This window comes from Hemitrygon akajei, unplaced genomic scaffold (genome assembly GCF_048418815.1).
Source record: "Hemitrygon akajei unplaced genomic scaffold, sHemAka1.3 Scf000054, whole genome shotgun sequence".
Classification (NCBI taxonomy): domain Eukaryota; kingdom Metazoa; phylum Chordata; class Chondrichthyes; order Myliobatiformes; family Dasyatidae; genus Hemitrygon; species Hemitrygon akajei.
The window spans coordinates 3,771,889-3,794,135 of NW_027331940.1; the positions used below are offsets into that span (position 1 = coordinate 3,771,889).

The window sequence follows — 22,247 nt, forward strand, 5'->3', positions numbered from 1 at the left end:
ATCAAAGCCTGTCTATCCAGATAATTCTATATACTATCTCTTAAGAATACTTTCCATTAATTTACCGACCACTGACTTCAGACTGACAGGCCTATAATTGCTAGGTTTACTCTTAGAACCCTTCTTAAACAATGGAACAACATGAGCAATACGCCAATACTCCGGCACCATTCCCGTTTCTAATGACATTTGAAATATTTCTGTCAGAGCCCCTGCTATTTCTACACTAACATCCCTAAAGGTCCCTGGGAATATCCTGTCAGAACTCCGAGATTTATCCACTTTTACATTCTTTAGAAGCGCCAGTACTTCCTCCTCTTTAATTGTCATAGTTTCCATAACTTCCCTACTTGTTGCCCTTACCTTACACAATTCAATATCCTTCTCCTTAGTGAATACTGAAGAAAAAAAATGTTCAAAATATCCCCTATCTCTTTCAGCTCCACACTTAGCTGTCCACTCTGATTCTCTAAGCGACTAAATGTATCCCTCACTATCCTTTTGCTATTAATATAACTGTAGAAACCGTTCGGATATATTTTCACGTTCCTTGCCAAAGCAACTTCGTATCTTATTTTCGCTTTTCTAATTTCTTTCTTAAGATTCTTTTTACATTCTTTATATTCCTCAAGCACCTCATTTAATCCATGCTGCCTATATTTATTGTAGATCTCCCTCTTTATGCGAACCAAGTTTCCAATATCCCTTAAAACCATGGCGCTCTCAAACTCTTAACCTTTCCTTTCAACCTAATAGGAACATAACGATTCTGTACCGTCAAAATTTCACCTTTAAATGAACTCCATTTCTCTATTAAATCCTTCCCATAAAACAAATTGTCCCAATCCTCTGCTTCTAAGTACTTTCTCATCTCCTCAAAGTTAGCCTTTCTCCAATCAAAAATCTCAACCGTAGGTCCAGTCCTATCCTTCTTCATAATTATACTGAAATTAATGGCATCGTGATCACTGGACCCGAAGTACTCCCCAAGACATACGTCCGTCACCTGACCTATCTCACTCCCTAACAGGAGATCCAACACTGCCCATTCTTTAGTGGGTACCTCTATGTATTGCTTCAAAAAACTATCCTGCACACATTTTACAATCTCCAAACCATCCAGCACTTTTACAGAATGGGCTTCCCAGTCTATGTGTGGAAAATTAAAATCTCCCACAATTACAACCTTGTGCTTACTACAAATATCTGCTATTTCCTTACAAAGGTGCTCGTCCTATTCTCGCTCCCCATTAGGTGGTCTATAATACACCCCTATAAGTGTTAATACACCTTACCCATTCCTCAATTCCACCCAAAGTGGATCCCTAGACGAGCCCTCTAATCTATCCTGCAAAGCACAGCTGTAATATTTTCTCAGACAAGCAATGCAACACCTCCTCCTTTTGCCCCTCCGATTCTATTACACCTGAAGCAAAGAAGTCCAGGAATATTTAGTTGCCAATCACACCCCTCCTGAAACCATGTTTCACTAATAGCTACAACATATTTCCAGGTATCATTCCATGCTCTAAGCTCATCCACCTTTCTTACAATGCTCCTAGAATTAAAATAGATGCACTTTAGAAACTCTCCACATCTTTCTCACTGTTTATCCCTAACGATGCAATCAACTTTATTATCTTTTTCCTACTTCTCCCCTACATCTTCTGTCTGAGCGCTCCCCTTCTCTATCACCTGTCTGGCCTCTCTAACACACTGTCTACTAGCTTTATCTATTTGTGAACTAACGGCCTTTCCCCTAGTCTCTTCAAAATGATTCCCAGCCCCCAACCATTCTAGTTTAAAAACTCCCCAGTAGCCTTAGCAAATCTCCCCGCCAGGATATTGGTCCCCTTAGGATTCAAGTGTAACCCGTCCTTTTTGTAAGGTCACACCTGCCCCAAAAGAGGTCCCAATGATCCAGAAACTTGAATCCCTGCCCCTGTTCCAATCCCTCAACCATGCATTTATCCTACACCTCATTCCATTCCTACTCTCACTGTCGCGTGGCACAGGCAGTAATCCTGAGATTACTTGCTACCTTTGCGGTCCTTCTTCTCAACTGCCTTCCTAACTCCTTATATTCTCCTTTCAGGACGTCTTCTCTTTTGCTACCTATGCCATTGGTACCTATATGTACCACGACCTCTGGCTCCTCACCCTCCCACTTCAGGATATCTAGGACACAATCAGAAACATCCTGGACCCTAGCACCATGGAGGCAAACTACCATCCGGATCTCCTGACTGCGTCCACATAACCGCCTATCTGACCCCTTAACTATCGAGTCCCAAATTACTACTGCCTTCCTCTTCCTTTCCCTACCCTTCTGAGCCACAGGGCCGGACATTGTGCCGGGGGCACGGCCACTGTCGATTCCCCCAGGTAGGCTGTCCCCCCCCCCCCACAAACAGTACTCAAACAGGAGTACTTATTGTCAAGTGGTACAGCCACTGCTTTACTCTCTATTACCTGACTCTTCCCCTTCCTCCTCCTAACCGTGCCCCACCTGTCTGCCTCTCGTGGCCCCGGTGTGACCACCTGCCTGTAACTCCTCTCTATCAATACCTCGCTCTCCCTGACAAGACGAAGGTCATCGAGCTGCATCTCCATTTCCCTAACCCGGTCCATTAGGAGCTGCAGCTCGGCGCACCTGGCGCAGATCTGGACGTCTGGGAGGCTGGGAGACTCCAGGACCTCCCACATCTGACACCGAGAACAACAATCTGCCCTCCCACTCATACTTCCCCTTCCTCAAACAACAGGAAAAACTGAAACCTAAACCTACCTCGCCTTGCCCTCTTCCGCCTAAGCCAGATGAGATGATATTCCTTTATTCAAGAAAGTGAATAGAAATAGCCCAGGAAATTATCGACTAATGAGTCCTACCTCCGTGGTTGGTAAGTTGTTGGAGTAGATCCTTAGAGGCAGGATTTATGAACATTTGGAGAGGTATAATATGATTAAGAGTAGACAGCATGGCTTTGTCAAGGGCAGGCCATGCCTTACGAGCCTGATTGAATTTTTTGAAGGATGTGACTAAACACATTGATGAAGGAAGAGCAGTGGGTGTAGTGTATATGAATTTCAGCAGGGCATTTGTTAAGGTACCCCATGCAAGGCTTATTGAGAAATTAAGGAGGCATGGGATCCAATGGCACTTTGCTTTGTGGATCCAGAGCTGGCTTGCCCACAGAAGGCAAAGTGAAATTGCAGACGGATCATATTCTCCGTTGAGTTCGGTCACCAGTGGAGTGCCTCGGTGATCTGTTCTGGTACTGTTACTCTTCGTGATTTTTATAAATGGACTGGATGAGGAAGTGGAGGGATTGTTTTGTAAGTTTGCTGATGTCACAAAGGTTGGGGGTTTTGTGGATAGTGTGGAGGGCTGTCAGAGCAGGACATCGATAGGATGCAAAACTCAGCTGAGAAGTGGCAGACGGAGTTCAACCCAGATAAGTGTGAAGTGGTTCCTTTTGGTAGGTTAAATATGATGGCAGAATATAATATTAATGGTAAGACTCTTGGCAGTGTGGAGGATCGGAGGGATCTTGGGGTTCGACTCCATCGGACACTCAAAGCAGCTGCGCAGTTTGACTCTGTGGTTAAGAAGGCATACGGTACATTGGCCTTCATCAATCGGGGAATTGAAGTTAGGAGCTGAGAGATAATGTTGCAGCTATATAGGACCCTGGTCAGACCCCACTTGAAGTACTGTGCTCAGTTCTGGTCGGCTCGCTACAGGAAGGGTGTGGAAGCTATAGAAAGGGTGTAGAGGAGATTTACAAGGATGTTGCCTGGATTGGGGAGCATGCCTTATGTGAATAGGTTGAGTGAACTCGGCCTTTTCTCCTTGGAGCGACGGAGGATGAGAGGTGACCTGATAGAGATGTACAAGATAATGAGAGGCATTGATTGTGTGGATAGTCAGAGACTTTTTCCCAGGGCTGAAATGTTTGCTACAAGAGGACACAGGTATAAGGTGCTGGGGTGTAGGTACAGAGGATATTTCACGGGTAAGTTTTTTTACTCAGAGTGTGTTGAGTGCGTGGAATGGGCTGCCGGCAACGCTGGTGGACGTGGATATGATATGGTCTTTGAAGATACTTTTAGATATGTACATGGAGCTCAGTAAAATAGAGGGCTATACTTAAGCCTAGTAATCACTAAGTTAGATAGATAGATAGATAGATAGATAGATAGATAGATAGATAGATAGATAGATAGATAGATAGATAGATAGATAGATAGATAGATAGATAGATAGATAGATAGATAGATAGATAGATAGATAGATAGATAGATAGATAGATAGATACTTTATTCATCCCCATGGGGAAATTCAACTTTTTTTCCAATGTCCCATACACTTGCTGTAGCAAAACTAATTACATACAATACTTAACTCAGTAAAAAAATATGATATGCATCTAAATCACCGTCTCAAAAAGCATTAATAGCTTTTAAAAAGTTCTTAAGTCCTGGAGGTAGAATTGTAAAGCCTAATGGCATTGGGGAGTATTGACCTCTTCATCCTGTCTGAGGAGCATTGCATCGATAGTAACCTGTCACTGAAACTGCTTCTCTGTCTCTGGATGGTGCTATGTAGAGGATGTTCAGAGTTATCCATAATTGACCGTAGCCTACTCAGCGCCCTTCGCTCAGCTACCGATGTTAAACTCTCCAGTACTTTGCCCACGACAGAGCCCGCCTTCCTTACCAGCTTATTAAGACGTGAGGCGTCCCTCTTCTTAATGCTTCCTCCCCAACACGCCACCACAAAGAAGAGGGCGCTCTCCACAACTGACCTATAGAACATCTTCAGCATCTCACTACAGACATTGAATGCCGCCAACCTTCTTAGGAAGTACATTCGACTCTGTGTCTTCCTGCACAAGGCATCTGTGTTGGCAGTCCAGTCAAGCTTCTCGTCTAACTGTACTCCCAGATACTTGTAGGTCTTAACCTGCTCCACACGTTCTCCATTAATGATCACTGGCTCCATATGGGGCCTAGATCTCCTAAAGTCCACCACCATCTCCTTGGTCTTGGTGATATTGAGACGCAGGTAGTTTGAGTTGCGCCATATCACAAAGTCCTGTATCTGTTTCCTATACTCCTCCTCCTGTCCATTCCTGACACACCCCACTATGGCCGTGTCATCAGCGAACTTCTGCACATGGCAGGACTCTGAGTTATATTGGAAGTCTGATGTGTACAGGGTGAACACAAATCTGTGGACCGAAGGGCCTGTGTTCAGCTGAAGGTTTTCTTTGGTTCTATATTTCTATGTAACATTACGGAATGTCAGTGCGGCTGTCTTTTGATGGAGATGGTTACTGCCCGGCACTCATGCTGTAAAATGGTGATCACTTCCTGAATGCAGGCTTGGGCTCCCTCATTAACTGAAGAATTATGAATTACACATCGAATAGTCTTCAAGCAACATACAGCGATAATGGAATTAAGGTAATTGATGATGCAACTGAATATGGATGGGCTTAGGTCATTGCCCTGAGAAATAAGAGTAATGATGTTCATCATTCTGAGACATTGATGCCTGTCTGGTTAATAACATAGAGCGCCAATGAATCTCAATGAGAACAGAGTCACTCAGGGGTATAACGCACTTGATTTTCTAATACCACTCATGGCTGAATAGATCAGATCTAGGACAAGACAATCACTGTTTGTGAGCTCCAGGGAGAGTGATCTGAAATCGTGTATCCTTGTCTCTCATTAGTTAGATATTAAGAAAGTTATCAGATTTCTATTTCGGTTGCCAAGACCGGCTGTGGTTAGCAGGTTTCCCTCCGTGAAGTGTCACATTGAAGCCGGTTGGCCCAATTTACAATCTGACTGTTTCATATTCATCCTGTATCAACGAAATGAGGTGAATCTGCTCGGCGGTTCAGCCAAGATTTCAAATCAGTTTCAGACTGAATGCCTGTTCAAAGTCCAGATATGCAGCCACAGTTCTTATTTCACATTGATAAATACAGCAGGTGAGAGACGAAAACGTGACACTGAACCTGTAGTTCCCAGTGCTCCCCACATTAACAGCTGAAACCAGATCTGCGAGAGACAAGTCAGAGATCAAAGTCTCCATTCCCATGTAGAACTCGTAGAATGTGCAGGAGATTAATATTGATGACTATTCCCTCTGATACCTGCAGTTCGGTGGCAATACATTAAATACACTCACCTCATTTTCTTCTCTACTGAAATGTCCCTCCTCTGTCAAAATTATACCGATTCTCTCAACCTTTTCTTCAATCGCTTGTTTGAGTCTGTCTCTGTAGAACTTTGTCAGTTGGTACAGTCGATATTCCTCGCCCTCTGCCAGGAGGTCGGAGATTGTAAACTCTGGCTCTGTGAATATAAAAAGGAAACTGTAGACTTGAACTCAGATATCCCTCGTCTCCACCGCTCTCACCCAACTGAACAAAAACAAAAAAAAAACATGACTTGAACCTGCTCACAGACACAAAAACGGTTTAATTCCCCATCTCCAACACTGGCCTTAAAACCGAACCCACAATATCCTGGGCATTAGGTTCATAGTAGGACCACATGTAATACAAACCAGTGCATCCCCCATCCCACCCACTCACCTATTTCAGTTCTGGATGGGCAATCAATGTTGGGACTGTCGGTAATATTCACTTCCCAGAGATACTCTTTCCATCCTGGCGAATACATTTCCCCTGATTCACATCCCGGAAATACCCTTCTCATCTGGATAGCTGCATTTCCTCCAATACACATCCTAGAAATCCTCACAGCAGGTAGTACATTTACTGCAGTGGGGTAACGGCTGCCCACTACACCACATGTACCACACCTACACATTCCCACTCTCATCTGACAACCTTCCAACAAGGCCTCACCTTTACCCTCCTCCCTGCCATATTCTAAGAAACCCTCGCCCTCATATTTCACTCACCTGCTCCTTGTTGGGGACTTGACAATTCCATGTTCAATGAACTTCCGAGCTGACAGGCAGTCGCCTCACTTGTGCTGGTTCCAAGGTCCTGATCGGTGTCGCTGACGTCACTGTCTCTGGGCTGAATTTGCTCCTCCTCCTCTGCGGCGAGACCACTTTCCATTGGGACATCGCTCTCAATCTGACCCTGATTTGGTACCTTGCTTCCCGTGTCCCGGCCATCTTCCCTCGATGATCCGCCTGGTAAAATCCTCTTCAGTCCTATCGCTGCTCGTTTCAATTTCCCAACTGAAATAAGTGATGAATTGCAGGTTATACCAATATGATTTATGAGCAAAGCTGATTCAGATTGCAATGGAGCTGAGACTCTGTCTGACCGGATTTGGAGTGGAACTGTGCTGGGTAATGTGAACCGTACATCCTGCCAGGTGACCATCCCAATAACCCGGTGTCTGGACACATTTACTCCCAGTAAAATAACAGGATAGACACAGTCATACTGATAACTGAATTCACAGCAGTTGAAAACAAGGATGACCACAGGATCTTAATGCGTCGGTTTCCGGTGATTCTGGGAACTATCACTGTGATTATCTTCCACAAGCTAAATTCTCCTGGGTCACTTAGTGTCCAGTAGTCTGTGTCACACACAGACCAGCAACGGAGTTACACATGGTCCACTCTGTTGAATCACACATTCTCTAATCTCCTTGTCACACAAAATCCAGTCCCCTTGGTCACAGACTGACCATTCCCTTGAGAGGCACATCGTCCGGTCCCCTGGGTCACAGACTGACCATTACCTAGAGATCTATGCTGACCGCTCCCCCGGTTCCCTTCTTATCCCCCACCTGATGATCGTCATGTAACGACTATGCAAGTCATTGGCAAAGTCTCACTTAGAGAGCTTTGTGTGTAGTTGCAGTTGCTATCTCTAGGATGGAGGCGATTAAGTTGGAAAGTGTGTAGTGGAGAATGACCACCAAGGTACTGGAGTAGGCTGTTGTTTTTTGTGTGATATGGTTCGGCTGGGACAGTTTGCCCTGGAGCTCAGGAGCTTGAAGGGTGACCTTACACACGTATGTGAACATAAAATAATCCAGGACATAGATAGTGTAGAGGTTCATGTTTTTTTTTCCCAGGGCAGGGGAGTCTGAGACTTGAGTCTTTTAAAAGAAATTTAAAAGGGACCAAAGGGGCATTTTTCACGTGGTGTCAGACGGGTGTAAATTACGTGCAGACAGAGGAGTCTGCAAACACTAATAAAATTACAAAGTTGACAGCATGCGGGCAGGAAAAAGGATAGAAGAAGCTTACAAGGGAAATTTGGGAAAGGCTGCAGGAAAATTGGGCAAGCTCAGACATTTAGATCAGCAAGAATTAGATGGGCCGAATGACAGGTTACCAGGCTGTCACATCTTTTTATTACAGCTGGAATCACAGATTTAAGCACAATCACAATGTCTATAGGTGACAGAGACATTTGGTCATTGGTTATACCGGGTTTTCCAGCAGAGATCCTGGGAATTTAAATTCAGGTAGAAGATCATCTCAAGGGGGAAATAACTCGAGTTCACCATTTCTCTACAACCCAGACATTCACTGGGGTATTAAAACTCCGAAGCAGATCACAAATGTATCTACAATGAGCTGCCTCCTGATCCTCAGCCATTCCCAACACCGGCAATGATCTCCGCTCTGCTACTGAAAACATATTTCGGAGACACCCCTCTTCTCCTTTGCGCAACATCCATTTAAAACCCAGGGGCTCTTGTTAGCTTTCTTTCCAAACCCTGAAATGCTGTGTTAACACACAATCTCTGAAAACCCGGAAATGTTCCTATCATCTGGCGTTCAGTTTTATAAGTGAAAGTTGGCGATGTCTTACACATCAGGGCCTGTCTGGAGGTGAAACGGTCACTGACCCTGAACATTTACATAACCACAAGACCGCTGTCGCACTCCCGTATGCGTTTCACTCACAACCACCTGATTTAGAAGCCCCTGTTCCTTTCATTCAGCTGAAGGTTTGCCTGGTGAGCGGAGTCATTCGACCATTACCGGTGTCAGGTCCCTGCGCTGGAACTGTTGGGTTGATCAATTACTCAAGGCCGCTTTACAAGTGGGATAAATGACACTGCCTGATGAAACTTTTCTGTGCACTGTTAACACCTGTGTCAGTTTCTTCATCTGAACTACTGTGTACAAACGCGACAAAAGTTTAATTCAAAAATCCCAACGTATCATACCTGTGTCCATTCTGATTCTGACTGACGATTGTTGATCGTCGTCGTCTTGTTTACATCCTGGTCCCGGTTCTGGAAAGCTCCACCTGCTGGTGATGCTGTGAATTACACAACAAGCAGACAGTGAATCAGAGAGAGTACGATTACTTTGCAAATATGACAGTATCTTCATCCCCTGTATCAGAGGAGCAGTTGGCTTGGGTACCAAGCATTCCCCATTAACAACACCTTCCACACGATGTCTATGTCTTTCCGCTGATACCTGGCGCATCTACTGACAAACTCACAGAGCAATAGAGTCCAAATTCAGAGTGTTCGGACCAAGGAGACATTGCCAACCACAGTGCCCACTGAGATGATCACAATTTTCTGTGCTGGGCCCATTTCCCTTCTAGCCTTTTCACTCCATCTACACATCCCAGCTGCTTTTTGAATTATGCGACTGCGCCTGTCTCATCCACTTCCTCTGGCTGTTTCCTCCACATAATCCCCAATATCTGCATGAATCCGTTGAAGCTCGGGTTGGTTTTGCAATCTGTTTACCACCCCCTGTCCATTTTGATCCCGTATATGCTACGATAAACTTCTCTGTGAACAACAACTACTAATGTTGTGCATTCTGCGAACTTACCGAACAGCACAATATAATCATTTGCTTGAATCAGCTTTTGTGTCATATACTTAATGCGCTGTGGAGCAGGGTGTGGAATTACGTGCTGACTGATGAGAAGCCCAGGTTTATATGTGTGTTATCGACTGAATCTCGCTCACGGTGTGTTCACTTACTGTTTACACCCACTAAGTTCAGATACTCGGATTCGCTGGAACAGAAACAGAAGCTCAGCACCGAGTACACACAGAGACCGTACTGGGTGGGGAACGTTGTGATGTTTCAATACGTCCCTGGTCATGAGAGGATTTCCAGTGTTTCTACCTGTTCAATATTGTCTTTAAAACTGTGGCATTACGGACATGAATGCTTTTTTCTGTGTGTGTGTTTTTAAGGAAAACAGACATGCACCTGGCAGTGATATTTACAATGCAGAGATTACAGAATTAATTGGAACAATCTGCTTCTGCTGAATGTTGAGGAGGCCATTCGAGGGAGGGGTGAGGGAGAGGGGTACAAAGCGGGAGGGGGAAGAGAGGGGGAGAGAATGGGGGGAGAGAATGGGGGAGAGAATGAGAGGAGACAATGGGGGAGACTGTTTTCAACTGCTTTCAGTTCCTCCCAGAACAGGAACTATTTTGTTGACGACCCTGTCACGACGCCGCAGGATACTTTATTTCTCAACAAATATCCCAGTGATTTTACCAAACTACTACGGATACAATCAGCTACACCACCGTGTAAACTCAGGTCATGTCGAATTCTTCTCAATCACTGAAAAAAGCCAAGATCACAGACGTTTCCTCACAGGACAACTCACAAGGTGCAGATGTCTCTGTGTTAAACCTTCTTTTCCTAGATCTTTTCCTAGATTTCCTGGTGTTGCTCCGGATTGCCAACAACTTCAGATTTTCTCGTGTTTGTACATTAGCAACGTGCTCATTTTACCGTTCCCATCCTGATCTCTGTCCCTCTATTGTATTTTTGTTCGAATCGGTGTTTGTGCATATCCAATTGTATTAACTTCATTACTTACATCCCTCATATACATGAGAAGCAAAATTCTTTACGTTACGTCTCTGTTTAAATGTGCAATCTCCCACCTTCCCACACACTTCTGACAGAAGGGAATCAACACTGCAGGCGCTGATCCACAACAGGTCTCATCAACCGACTAGATAATGGAACCATCAACTCTTTACACCCTTCCCTCCGACCCCCCACCCCGCTATAAACTGCAGTGTGAGTAGTTCTCATAATTTCACCCTCTCCCAGCAGCTACCTACCGAAATGTCGTAAAGGGCAGACAAATAGTGTCGATTCCGCCTGCGATAGAATAAGCAAAGCGAATCCTCCGTTCCCTCGGTCGGGGATCAGTAAATCTCCGAGTGTGGGCGGATCGGCTTCCTGCTGTTGCAAGCAGTAGCCCGGGGACAGTTCCGAGATGCGGGAAGCTCGCACCCCACGAGCACTTGCTGTTGATTCGGAGCCGGGTTGAAAGTGCGGCGATTCCAATAACACCCCCAACTGCACCGGTTTCCCCCGGGACGTGCACAGGAAGTCGATGCAATCAATTAGTTGAAGGGAATTATTGATTCACTTAAAAGCGATTCGCCACAGTTCTGATATCGATCAGCACAATACGTTATCAATCCCATTCGTGTTCATAAAACTGGGTGACTGCCTTTGTGATGTTTATATTTCAGTATATAGAGCTTCTTACCTTGTACATCGGCTCCAGGTTCTGTTACCACCCTGTCCCAGTAATGCTGTGTTACGGGTTCTGTAAGTAATGAACACACCCTGGTTAATGTTCAGTCAGCTCCTGGTGATAATCATTAACTAAACTCACATCTTTATCAGCGGGTCTCTCCGTATCCTGTACAGGGTACGTTCTGTCTCCAACAAACATCCCCTGGAGGTGAAATGCGATCTCGATGACTTTGAGAGTGGAATGTTTGTTGGTGCCAGACGGTTCAGTTTGAATATCGCAGGAACTGCAGAACTCCTGGGTTTGTCAAGTTCAGCAGTCTCAGTTTTTCGGAGAATGGTGCTGGGAAAAATTCAGGCAGCGGCAATTCTGAGAGAGAAAAATCGTCTTAGTAATGAGAGAGATCGGTGGAGAAAGGCGGGACTGATTCAATCTGCCAGGAAGACGACAGTAACTCAAATAATCACGAACTACTGCACTGTGCAGAGAGGCATCACTGGACGCGTAACGTGTCAAACATTGAATTGGACGGGCTACGGCAGTAGAAGACCACGGATGTACAATCAGAGGCCGCATTATCAGGTACAGGGGGAGCACAATACAGTGCCTATAGAGATTTGTTATCAACAGCCAATGAGATTTAATTCAGCAAGTTTTATTTTAAATATCACTGACTGATACTTGCTGTCTTTACTAAAATAGCACACTCACTCCTGCAGAAAAATCAGGCGGATCCGCAAAGCCACACAGTTTGAAAAACAGTAAAGAAATGGTAGAAACACTAGAATTCCTGCCGTCACAAGGGGGCGTATTAACGCATCGTAACGTTGCCCACTCAGTACAGTCTCTGTGTTTACTCTGTGCTGAGCTCCTGATTCTGTTACCAGCGAATCCGAGCACCGGAATTCTGTGGACCCAAACAGTAAGTGAACACACTCTGGCCAATATTTAGTTGAGAACACACACATAAACCTGGACGTCACACTCATCAGCACGTAACTCCACATCCTGCTCCACCGCGCAATAACTAAACGACACAAAAACTCCTTCGAGCCAATGGTTCTGATGTGCTGTTCGATCCAGGCTTAATTTTGTACCTCAGTAGACGGTGACAAAGATTACATACTGTATCTCACGACAAATCGATCTGCTCCAGGGAGCAACCGCGACCCGAATCCTGGCTCAGATCGGGTCGTGTCATCGCATTAAATTATTGTTTACTTTGGATCCAATTTACTGTCAGACTATAAACTTCAGTGACAGCTGAGGGCAGAAATCGCTGTGGGCTTATAGGAAAGACACAGTAGCAGGACAGGCCATGTGAACTCTGGTGAAAAGATATGATTTTGGAATCATTTTTTCTTTTGAACACAGGACATTCCCTTTCACAAGATTTAACTATGCCCCGGCAGCCTGGAGCAGCACTGATCTCAGAGTCAACAACTTTATAAAGCAATCTGAAATATTTGTCCAGAATGGGGCCATTACATAAACGGGCAAGGCAGCAACTGTGTGGAGATAACAAACTGGAGATAACTAGGTCCAAAAGAGTACAGCAAGATAATAATGGATTTCACCTTCAGATTCTTGTTCATTTACTGGAAATAAATAATCTTATCAATCAGATGACTTTCATGACTGATGGGTCTATTTACGTTACTACGGTCGGCGTGTTTCCCCGCTCTCATCTTTACTTTACAAATACCTGAGATGTTTCTCCTTACAGAATGATGAAAACCCCTTTAACATTAAATTCACTGGATGTGTTTTTGTCAGCCAGAGGATGCAGATGGGAGATCTAATTACATTCATATTCCGCATTCACTGTGACCATCGCAGATCTGTCGGTGATCTCAGCGCCTCAATCCTGTAACATCTCACTCACGTGTGCATCAAGCGCCATTACACTGCAGGATTACAAAGACTCTGTTTTTCCTGAACGTGGAGGACGATCATTCAAATGACGTACTAGACTCTAGGCGAGGGACAAATGCATTTCATCTGACTTCAACTGTTGGTGCCCATTTTGAGTTCCCACCCCGCCCCAACCCCCACCGGAACAGAAACCATTTTCTCTGCATCCCTGTAAAAACTCCGTGGGTTCTTTTATGCTGCATCAACATATATAGAACCTGTCATGTATACAGTCTGTCGTGTATACAATCTGTCATATATACAATCTGTCATTTACAAAATACGCCATGTACTGTATACAACCTGTCATGTATAAAATCTGTTATGTATAAAGTGTGTTATGTATGCTATCCGTCATGGACACAATCTGTCTTGTACACAATCCGTCAAGTATACAATCCGCCATGTATACAATCTGTCGTGCGTATAATCTGCCACATATACAATATGTCATGTCTACAATCCAGTCTCCACTCATTCATCTAACACCACATTATGTAACTATTTCTAACCGGAAAAGTTCTAAATGTATGAAAACAAGCCAAGATCACAGAGGCTCCCTCACAGGAAAACCCACATGGTCCAGTATCGATCTCCTAATCCTTATTTGAATTGCAACCTGCCCTGTTCTGTGCTATTATACCCGTCAAAACAGACTGTGCCGGCCCTATGCTTGAGAAGGGAAAACTCAGGCAAGTCACGAAATTGGAGCTCAATGCACTTTCCTCAATGGCAGCTAAATTGCGGGAAAATGTTTGTAAGGGATAGAATTTACTCGCTTCTGAAAAAAAGCAACAATTGGCACGAAAGGAGAGAGAAAATAAGCAGAGCGAGTCAGACATAGAGAAACAAACATACACACACATACAGAGCCATACAGAGACATACAGACAGAAATCCACAGAGACACGGAGAGAGGCACGGAGGCAGAGAGGCAGAGAGAGACAGCGAGAGGGAGATACACACAGATATAGAGATACACAGAGAGAGAGATACACAGAGAATACACAGAGAGAGGGAGATAAACAGAGAGAGATACAGAAAGAGAGAGATACATAGAGTGGAGGTACAGAGAGAGAGAGAGAGAGAGAGAGAGAGATACAGAAAGATACACAGAGAGAGGGAGATACAGAGAAAGAGAGAGATACAGAGAGAGATACACAGAGAGAGATACAGAGAGAGATGCACAGAGAAAGAGATACACAGAGAGAAGAAGACACAGAGAGTGAGAGATACAGAGAGAGAGATACTGATGAACAAGGACTCCTAGATCTCTTTGTATTTCTCCCTTACCTAACTCTACACCGTTCATATAATAATCTGCCTTCCTGTTCTTACTCCCAAAGTGGATGACCTCACACTTATTCACATTAAACATCATCTGCCAAGTATCTGCCCACTCACTCAGCCTATCCAAGTCACTCTGAATTCTCCTAACATCCTCATCACATGTCACACTGCCACCCAGCTTAGTACCATCAGCAAACTTGCTGATGTTATTCTCAATGCCCTCATCTAAATCGTTGATGTAAATCGTAAACAGCTGTGGTCCCAATACCGAGCCCTGTGGCACCCCACTAGTCACCACCTGCCATTCCGAGAAACACCCATTCACCGTTACCCTTTGCTTTCTATCTGCCAACCAGTTTTCTATCCATGTCAATATTTTCCCCCCAATGCCATGAGCTCTGATTTTACCCACCAATCTCCTATGTGGGACCTTATCAAATGCCTTCTGAAAATCGAGGTACACTACATCCACTAGATCTCTCTTGTCTAACTTCCTGGTTACATCCTCGAAGAACTCCAATAGAATAGCCTCGGAAGGCAGTGGAGGCCAATTCTCTGGATGCTTTCAAGATGGAGCTAGATAAGTATCTTATGGATAGTGAAATCAAGGGATATGGGGACAAAGCAGGAACCGGGTATTGATAGTAGATGATCAGCCATGGTCTCTGAATGGCGGTGCAGGCTCGAAGGACAGAATGGTCTACTTCTGCACCTATTGTCTATTGTCTATTGTCAGAGAGAGAGGGAGATACAGAGATACAGAGAGATACACAGAGAGAGTTACAAAGAAAGCTATATACAGAGGGAGGCAGAGAGAGAGAGATACACAGAGAAAGGGAGATACAGAGAGAGACACACACACAGAGAGGGAGATACACAGAGAGAGGGAGATACGTAGAGAGAGAGATACAGAGAGAGAGAGAGAGTGACAGATACACAGATTGCGTTAGGTGGGACGAGCTGAGGGTAAGCGTTCGGCACGGACTAGAAGGGCCAAGATGGCCTGATCCTGCTGTAATTGTTCTATGGTTATAAAAGCTGATTGAAGCAAATTATTCTATTGTGCTATTCGGTCCAGGCTTCCTATTGTCCCTCAGTGCACGGTGACACAGATTACATCCAGTATCTGTCCACAACTCGATCCGCTCCAGGGAGCAACCGCGACCCGCATCCCGGCTCCGTTCAGTCGGTGTCATCACACTAATTCATCGCAACACGCTCAGAATGCTGGGGAAACTCAGTAGGCCAGGCGACATCTATGGAAAACAGGACAGTCGACGTTTTGGGCCGAGACCCTTCGGCAGCACCACTTTGCGGAACACCGACACTTTGACCGCCAGAAAAAAAAGCGGAATCTCCCAGTGGCCAGCCATTTTAATTCCACTTCCCATTCCCAGTCCAACATGTCGATTCCTGGTCTCCGCACTGCTGTGGTGAAGCGACACTCAGACTGGAGGAGCAACACCTCATGTTACGTCTGAGTCGCCTATAACCTGATAGCATGAACATCGATTTCTCAGACTTCAGGTAATACCGCCCCCCCTTCACCATTCCCCAATCCTCTCTCTCTCTCTCTGGCCTTATCTACTTGCCTGCCCATCGTCTCCTTCGGGTGCTCTTCCCTGCTTTTCTTTTTCCAGGCCTTCTGTCCTCTCCTATCAGATTCCCACTTCGTCAGCCCTGTATCTGTTTCACCAATTTCCCAGCACTTTACTTAATCCCTCCCCCTCCCTGTTTCACCTATCATTTTCCGCGACTTCCTCTACTCCCCTCCCCCTCCTTCTAGCTCTGACCTATCATCTTTTTTCTTTCTCCAGTCCTGATGAAGGGTCTTGGCCAGAAACTTCGACTGTACTCTTTTCCGTAGATGCTGCTTGGCCTACTGAGTTCCTCCAGCGTTTTGTGTCTGTTGCTTGTATTTCCAGCATTTGCAGATTTTCTCTTGTTTGGCATTAATTTATTGTATGCATGGGGATCAATTTATTTTCAGATTATAAATCGTAGCGACAGCTGGAGGCAAAGACCATTGTGGGTTTACTGGAAAAACACAGCAGCAGAACAGGAACTGTCAACTCCGGTGAAAAGTTATGATTTTGGAATAATATTTTCTTTTCAACATTGGATCTTCAATTTCACCAGATTTAACTGTTTTCCCACTGCCTGGACCTCCACTGATCTCAGAGTTAGCTCTTTTATAAAGCAAACTTCAATATTTGTCCTCTATGGGACCATTCCAATAACGGGCAAGGCAGCAGCTGTGTCCACATTACAATCTGGAGATAACCACTCCCTAAAGAGTACAACAGGATAAGAATGTATTTCACCTTCAAATTAGTGTTCACTTACTGGAAATAAGTAAACTGATCAAACAGATAAAATTCTGAATAATGGGTCTGTTTACTTTCCTCACGTTGGTGTGTTTCCCCACCCTCACACATACTTTACAAATAGCTGAGCTGATTCCCTTTACTGTGTGCTGAAAATCCCTTTAAATTTTCATTTTCATTTTAAAATCTGTTTACTAATTATTATTGAAGATTGACAAAAAGGTACAGTAAGTCAATATGTCATAATGTGCAATTAGGAATTAAATTAGCAAATAACTGATTAACAAAGCTAAGCAATTTATCAAAAATAATAAGAACAGTAAAGTGTTAAGAATATCTCTATAAAGATAAAGAAGAAAAAAAGAACCGCTGCTAACTAAACAAAAACCCTACGAACTAAAACAAAGCCAAAAAGAAAACCCATTGAGAGCACACCCCAGAGCTATACATCATACGATCTTCCATAAAAAAGAACCCATCAATCCGCCAACTCAAATCCATTTAAAGAAAAATTGGAATGAAAGCATATTAATTAACTCAAATCAGATAATAGTAGCGGCGAATGAATCCCACCTTTTCTCAAAATCGAATCGAGGATCAAAAGTTCGACTTCTATTTTTTTTCCAAACTAAGACATAGCATCACTTGAAGAAACCATTGTATCAAAGTAAGTGTAAAAGCATCTTTCTATTTCAGCAAAACAGCCCTTCTGGCCAATAATGTAACGAATGCAATTACATGTCCGTCTGATGGAGGAATACCATGAATATATTGAGGGATTATACCAAATAAAACTGTCAATTTATTAGGCGGTAAATTAATTTTAAAGCTTTTGAAATTGTAGAGAAAATAGATTTCCAAAAACGTTTCAATACAAAACACGAGCAAAATATATGTGTCAATGTGGCTGTCTCGGTTATACATCTGTCACACTGACTATCAACATTAGGAAACATTTCAGACAGTCTCTCCTTTGTCAAATAGTAAAGATGTACAATTTTAAATTGAATTAAAGAGTGACTGGCACAAATCGAAGAAGAGTTAGCCAACTTCAAAATCCGCAATCAATCTTCTGTTATCAAGGTCATGTTAAGCTTTCTCTCCCAATCTTGCTTAATCTTAAGTGAAGGGTAATTGTGTTGTTGTAACAATAAATTATACATTTCCCCAATAAAACCCTTCACTAAAGGATTCATTTTAAAAACATTATCTAACAGGTCAGAATCTTCTATATATGGAAAAGTACTTTAGTATTTTTGTAAGAAGTGACTGACCTGAAGATATTACAAGAAATGTGAATATGATAGAGAGTATTTAGTTTCTAATTTCTGAAAAGACATCAGTCAGCCATCTTGGAACAAATCCGTGGAGGAACAAACCCCTTTGTTCCTCCAAAAAAAAAGTAGGATCTCTTAATGAAGGTTTAATTAAATAATTTCAATAAATTAAATTAAAAAGTTTAACTTTTTGAAGATTAAAAAATTACGAAACTGGAACCAAATTTGTAATGACTGCTTAATCACAGGATATAAACTTAAATTAGTAATCTTGACCAGTTGTACAGACAAAGAATTTCCTAATAATGAGGTTAAATGAAACTGTTTCACAGCATTCAATTCCAAATCAGCCCAAGGTTCATCTTTATCAGCCCCATATAGCCAAAAGCACATCTAACGTATATTAACAGCCCAATAATACATTCTTAAATAAGGCAAAGCAAGACTTGCATCTTTTTTAAAATTTTTGGAAATGATATTCAGCAATTCTTCGTTTTTGCATTATTCCAAACAAAAGTTGAAATAATGGAATCAACTTGATCGTAGAACTTCTTAGTTAAAAAAGGGATATTTTGAAATACATGTAAAAATTTTGGTAAAATCATAATTTTAATTGCATAAATTCGACCGACTAACGAAAGTGTAAGTGGACTCCATATACAAAATAATTGCTTCATAAAATCCACTAAAGGAACCAAATTAGCTTTATAAAGATAATTATAATTTTAGTGATAATAATACCTAAATATTTAAATGTCCGTAACTCTGAAAGGAATGTCATCATATATAGAAGCAGGATCATTTAGAGGAAATAATTCACTTTTATGAAGGCTTAGTTTATATCCTGAAAACTTTCCAGAATCATTTAATAGTTTCAATAAGCTAGGAATGGATTATTCAGGATTCAAAATATAAACTAAAAGATCGTCAGCATAAAGAGAGATCTTATGAACAGTCCCACTTATAAAAATTCCATGAATATCTTTAGCTTTACGAAGTGCAATAGCCAAGGGTTCCAGCATCGAAGTAGATAACAAAGGATATAACGGACATCCTTGTCTCATACCCAATGAAAGCCGAAAAAAAGATCTGCAAGTGCTAGTAATAACAGTAGCAATAGGGCTTTTATATATCATTCTAATCCACTTATTAAAATTAATACCAAAGCCGAATTTCTCTAAAACATTAAAAAAGTATCTCCATTCATTTCTATCAAATGCCTTTTCAGCATCAAGAGACACGACACATTGAGAAACCTTAAAGAAGGATGAATCTATAACATTTAACAATCTTCGGGCATTAGAAAAGGAATAACGGCCCTTTATTAAACCTAAACACGAGAAAATCTGCGGATGCTGGAAATTTAAGCCTTATAAAACCTGTTTGATCTTGAGAAATAATTATAGCTGAAGCATTTCCATCCAGTTAGCAAATATTTTTGAGAGAATTTTAACATCCACATTTAATAATGAACTAGGTCTATATGAAGCACAGTCAGTATAATCTTTATCTTTCTTAAGAATTAAAGAAATAGAAGCTTTATAAAATGTGCGAGGTAACTCTCCTATCAAAAAAGAATCTTTAAGTGTTCCCAACATATATGAACAGAGCAATTTTTCAAATTTTTACAAAATCCTACAGAATACCCATCCAGTCCAGGAGCTTAATGAGATTGCAATGAAAAATTAGCATTCTAAATTTCCCTTTCAGTAATAGAAGCATCAAGATTTTGTTGATCCTCAGCAGAAATTTGAGGAAAATCAATCTTTTGTAGAACCATATCCATTTTAGAGGAATCAGCTGGAAACTGAGATTTGTAAAGTTCAATATAAAAGTCTTGAATTTTTTTTAGTAATATTTTCATAATTGCATACTAAACTACCATCTCCCTGACGAATTTTTAAAATTTCTCTTTTAGCTCCAGCTGCTTTTAATTGAGATGCTTATAGATTGTTATTTTTATCTCTAAACACATAAAATTGACTTATCAATTTAAGTAAAATCCTTTCAATCGGATAAGTTAATAATAAATTACATTGTGATTGGAGTTCAGCTCTTTGTTTAAATAAATCAATGTTAGGACAGACTGCATAAATATTATCTAAGTCTTTAATTTGTTTTGAAATCACATCTAACTCTGTTTTTGTCTGTTTCTTAAGCTTAGCTGAGCAGGAAGTTATCTGACAGCGCAGATATGATGTAAATGTATCCCATATAATCAATTTTGAAACATCTCCCGTATTGTTAAAAAGAAAAAAAAAATCTTTTATCTGAGTCTCAACAAATTTGACAAAGTCTGGACTTGGTAATAAATTTTCTGGAAAACGCCAAGGCATCATTCAATTCAACAGCTAAACTTAAAGGCGCATGATCCGAAATGACTATAGCATCATATTCACATTTCTGGACTTTGGACTAAAATCGGGGATCAACTATGAAGTAATCGATTCTCGAATATTTTTGTGAACGTGAGAAAAAAAAGAATAATCTCAACCATTGTAATATAAATGTCCCCAAATTTCAACCCAGGCCAAAATCAGTTAGAAAAATATTAATAAGTGATGCAGAACAACTCGGAAGCCGCTGATTAGTTGAACTCTTGTCAATCAAAAGGTTTAAACAAAAGTTAAAATCACCACCCATTAACAACATATATTCTTTTAACTCCAGCAATAAAGCAAATACATTTTTTTAAAAAAAGAAGGATCATCTACATTAGGTCTATATAGTTTAACCAGAAGAATTTTTATATTGCAAATTGTTCCTTTAACAATTAAAAATCTACCATTAATATCTGACACAATATCTTCTTGGATGAATAAAGTATTAGATTTAACAAAAATAGATACTTCCTTTGTTTGATTTTGACACGTAGCTTGAAATTGAAGGCCCTTCCACATTTTAAAAAATCTATTTAGATCGCCCGTTATGATATGCGTATCTTGAACAAAAATTGTATCGGCTTAATGATTTTAAAAGTCTTTTTTTCGCTTAATAGGATGATTCCAATCACGTACATTCCAACTTACATCATTTATCTGTGTATTTGCCATAAAGAATATTCTATTTAACACATAAATGGAAGCATACCAGCGCAGGTAAATCAAAACTGGCGCTGCTAAGTACCACCATACACAAAATGAGCATGTTCCGGAACTCCGTAATGGGAAAAAAAATCCTCCCAAAAAAAAAAACTAAAATTAATCTTACAATTAATCTTGTAAATCAAAACTAACCCCAATCCTCCCACCACCCCAAAAAGCCCGAAAATCGGTTAAAAAAAAGCCGAAATGCATCCCCATAGAGAAAAAACGGAAGGGTCTCCGCGAGCTGCCCATTTTATTATAGTGGTTTAAAAAAGTTTTCCTTAATTCCTCCCGCCAGTTACAAAAAAAGACTAGATACGGCCTTAAAATAGAGGAGCCCTGCAAAGGGAAAAATATTTTGCTAAATATAAAAAAACTTTACACTACAAACCAACCCAACACTTTATCAAGTCATGTTAACTGGTTCCTCTGCTCACTTACAGGCCTTACTTCTAACATATATTTATATATATATATATATATGTATATATATATATATATATATATATATATATGTAATTTAAATATCAATTTACTTTAATGCCTTCCTTTACTTTACATAGTATTATTATACTGAAACAATGGATACTGGTAAGGCAAGGTAATCAGTAAAACATGGAACAGATTCCCAGCTGAAATGGTTAATACAAGTGATCAGAAGAAAGTACAGGGATCTCAGAGATGTTTTTTTCCCCTAGACCAGTGGGTCCGTGGAAAGATCTGCCATGTGTAGTCAGAGAGGCAGACACAACAGGGACATTCAAAACACTCCTAAATAGGCTCATCCTTTAACATTAAAATCACTAGATATATTTTTGCCAGCTAGAGGATGCTGATGGG

General features: G+C 41.7%; 1 protein-coding gene across 3 annotated transcripts in view; it reads right to left on the reverse strand.

Moving 5' to 3' along the window:
* The window catches only part of LOC140721328 (NACHT, LRR and PYD domains-containing protein 3-like), a 43,774-nt gene that overhangs the window by 20,430 nt on the left and 1,097 nt on the right, over nucleotides 1-22,247 (reverse strand). For 2 of the 3 annotated variants that reach the window (XM_073036175.1, XM_073036174.1), the window contains exons 2-5: nucleotides 11,526-11,585; nucleotides 9,196-9,290; nucleotides 6,947-7,234; nucleotides 6,206-6,372 (exon numbers count right to left, since the gene is read on the reverse strand). In XM_073036175.1, the coding sequence (XP_072892276.1) occupies nucleotides 6,206-6,372; nucleotides 6,947-7,234; nucleotides 9,196-9,205 (465 nt within the window). In that variant the 5' untranslated portion in view covers nucleotides 9,206-9,290; nucleotides 11,526-11,585. Of the gene's footprint in view, nucleotides 1-6,205; nucleotides 6,373-6,946; nucleotides 7,235-9,195; nucleotides 9,291-11,525; nucleotides 11,606-11,654; nucleotides 12,061-22,247 lie in introns of those variants that run through there. The other variant, XM_073036173.1, reaches the window with a different exon arrangement.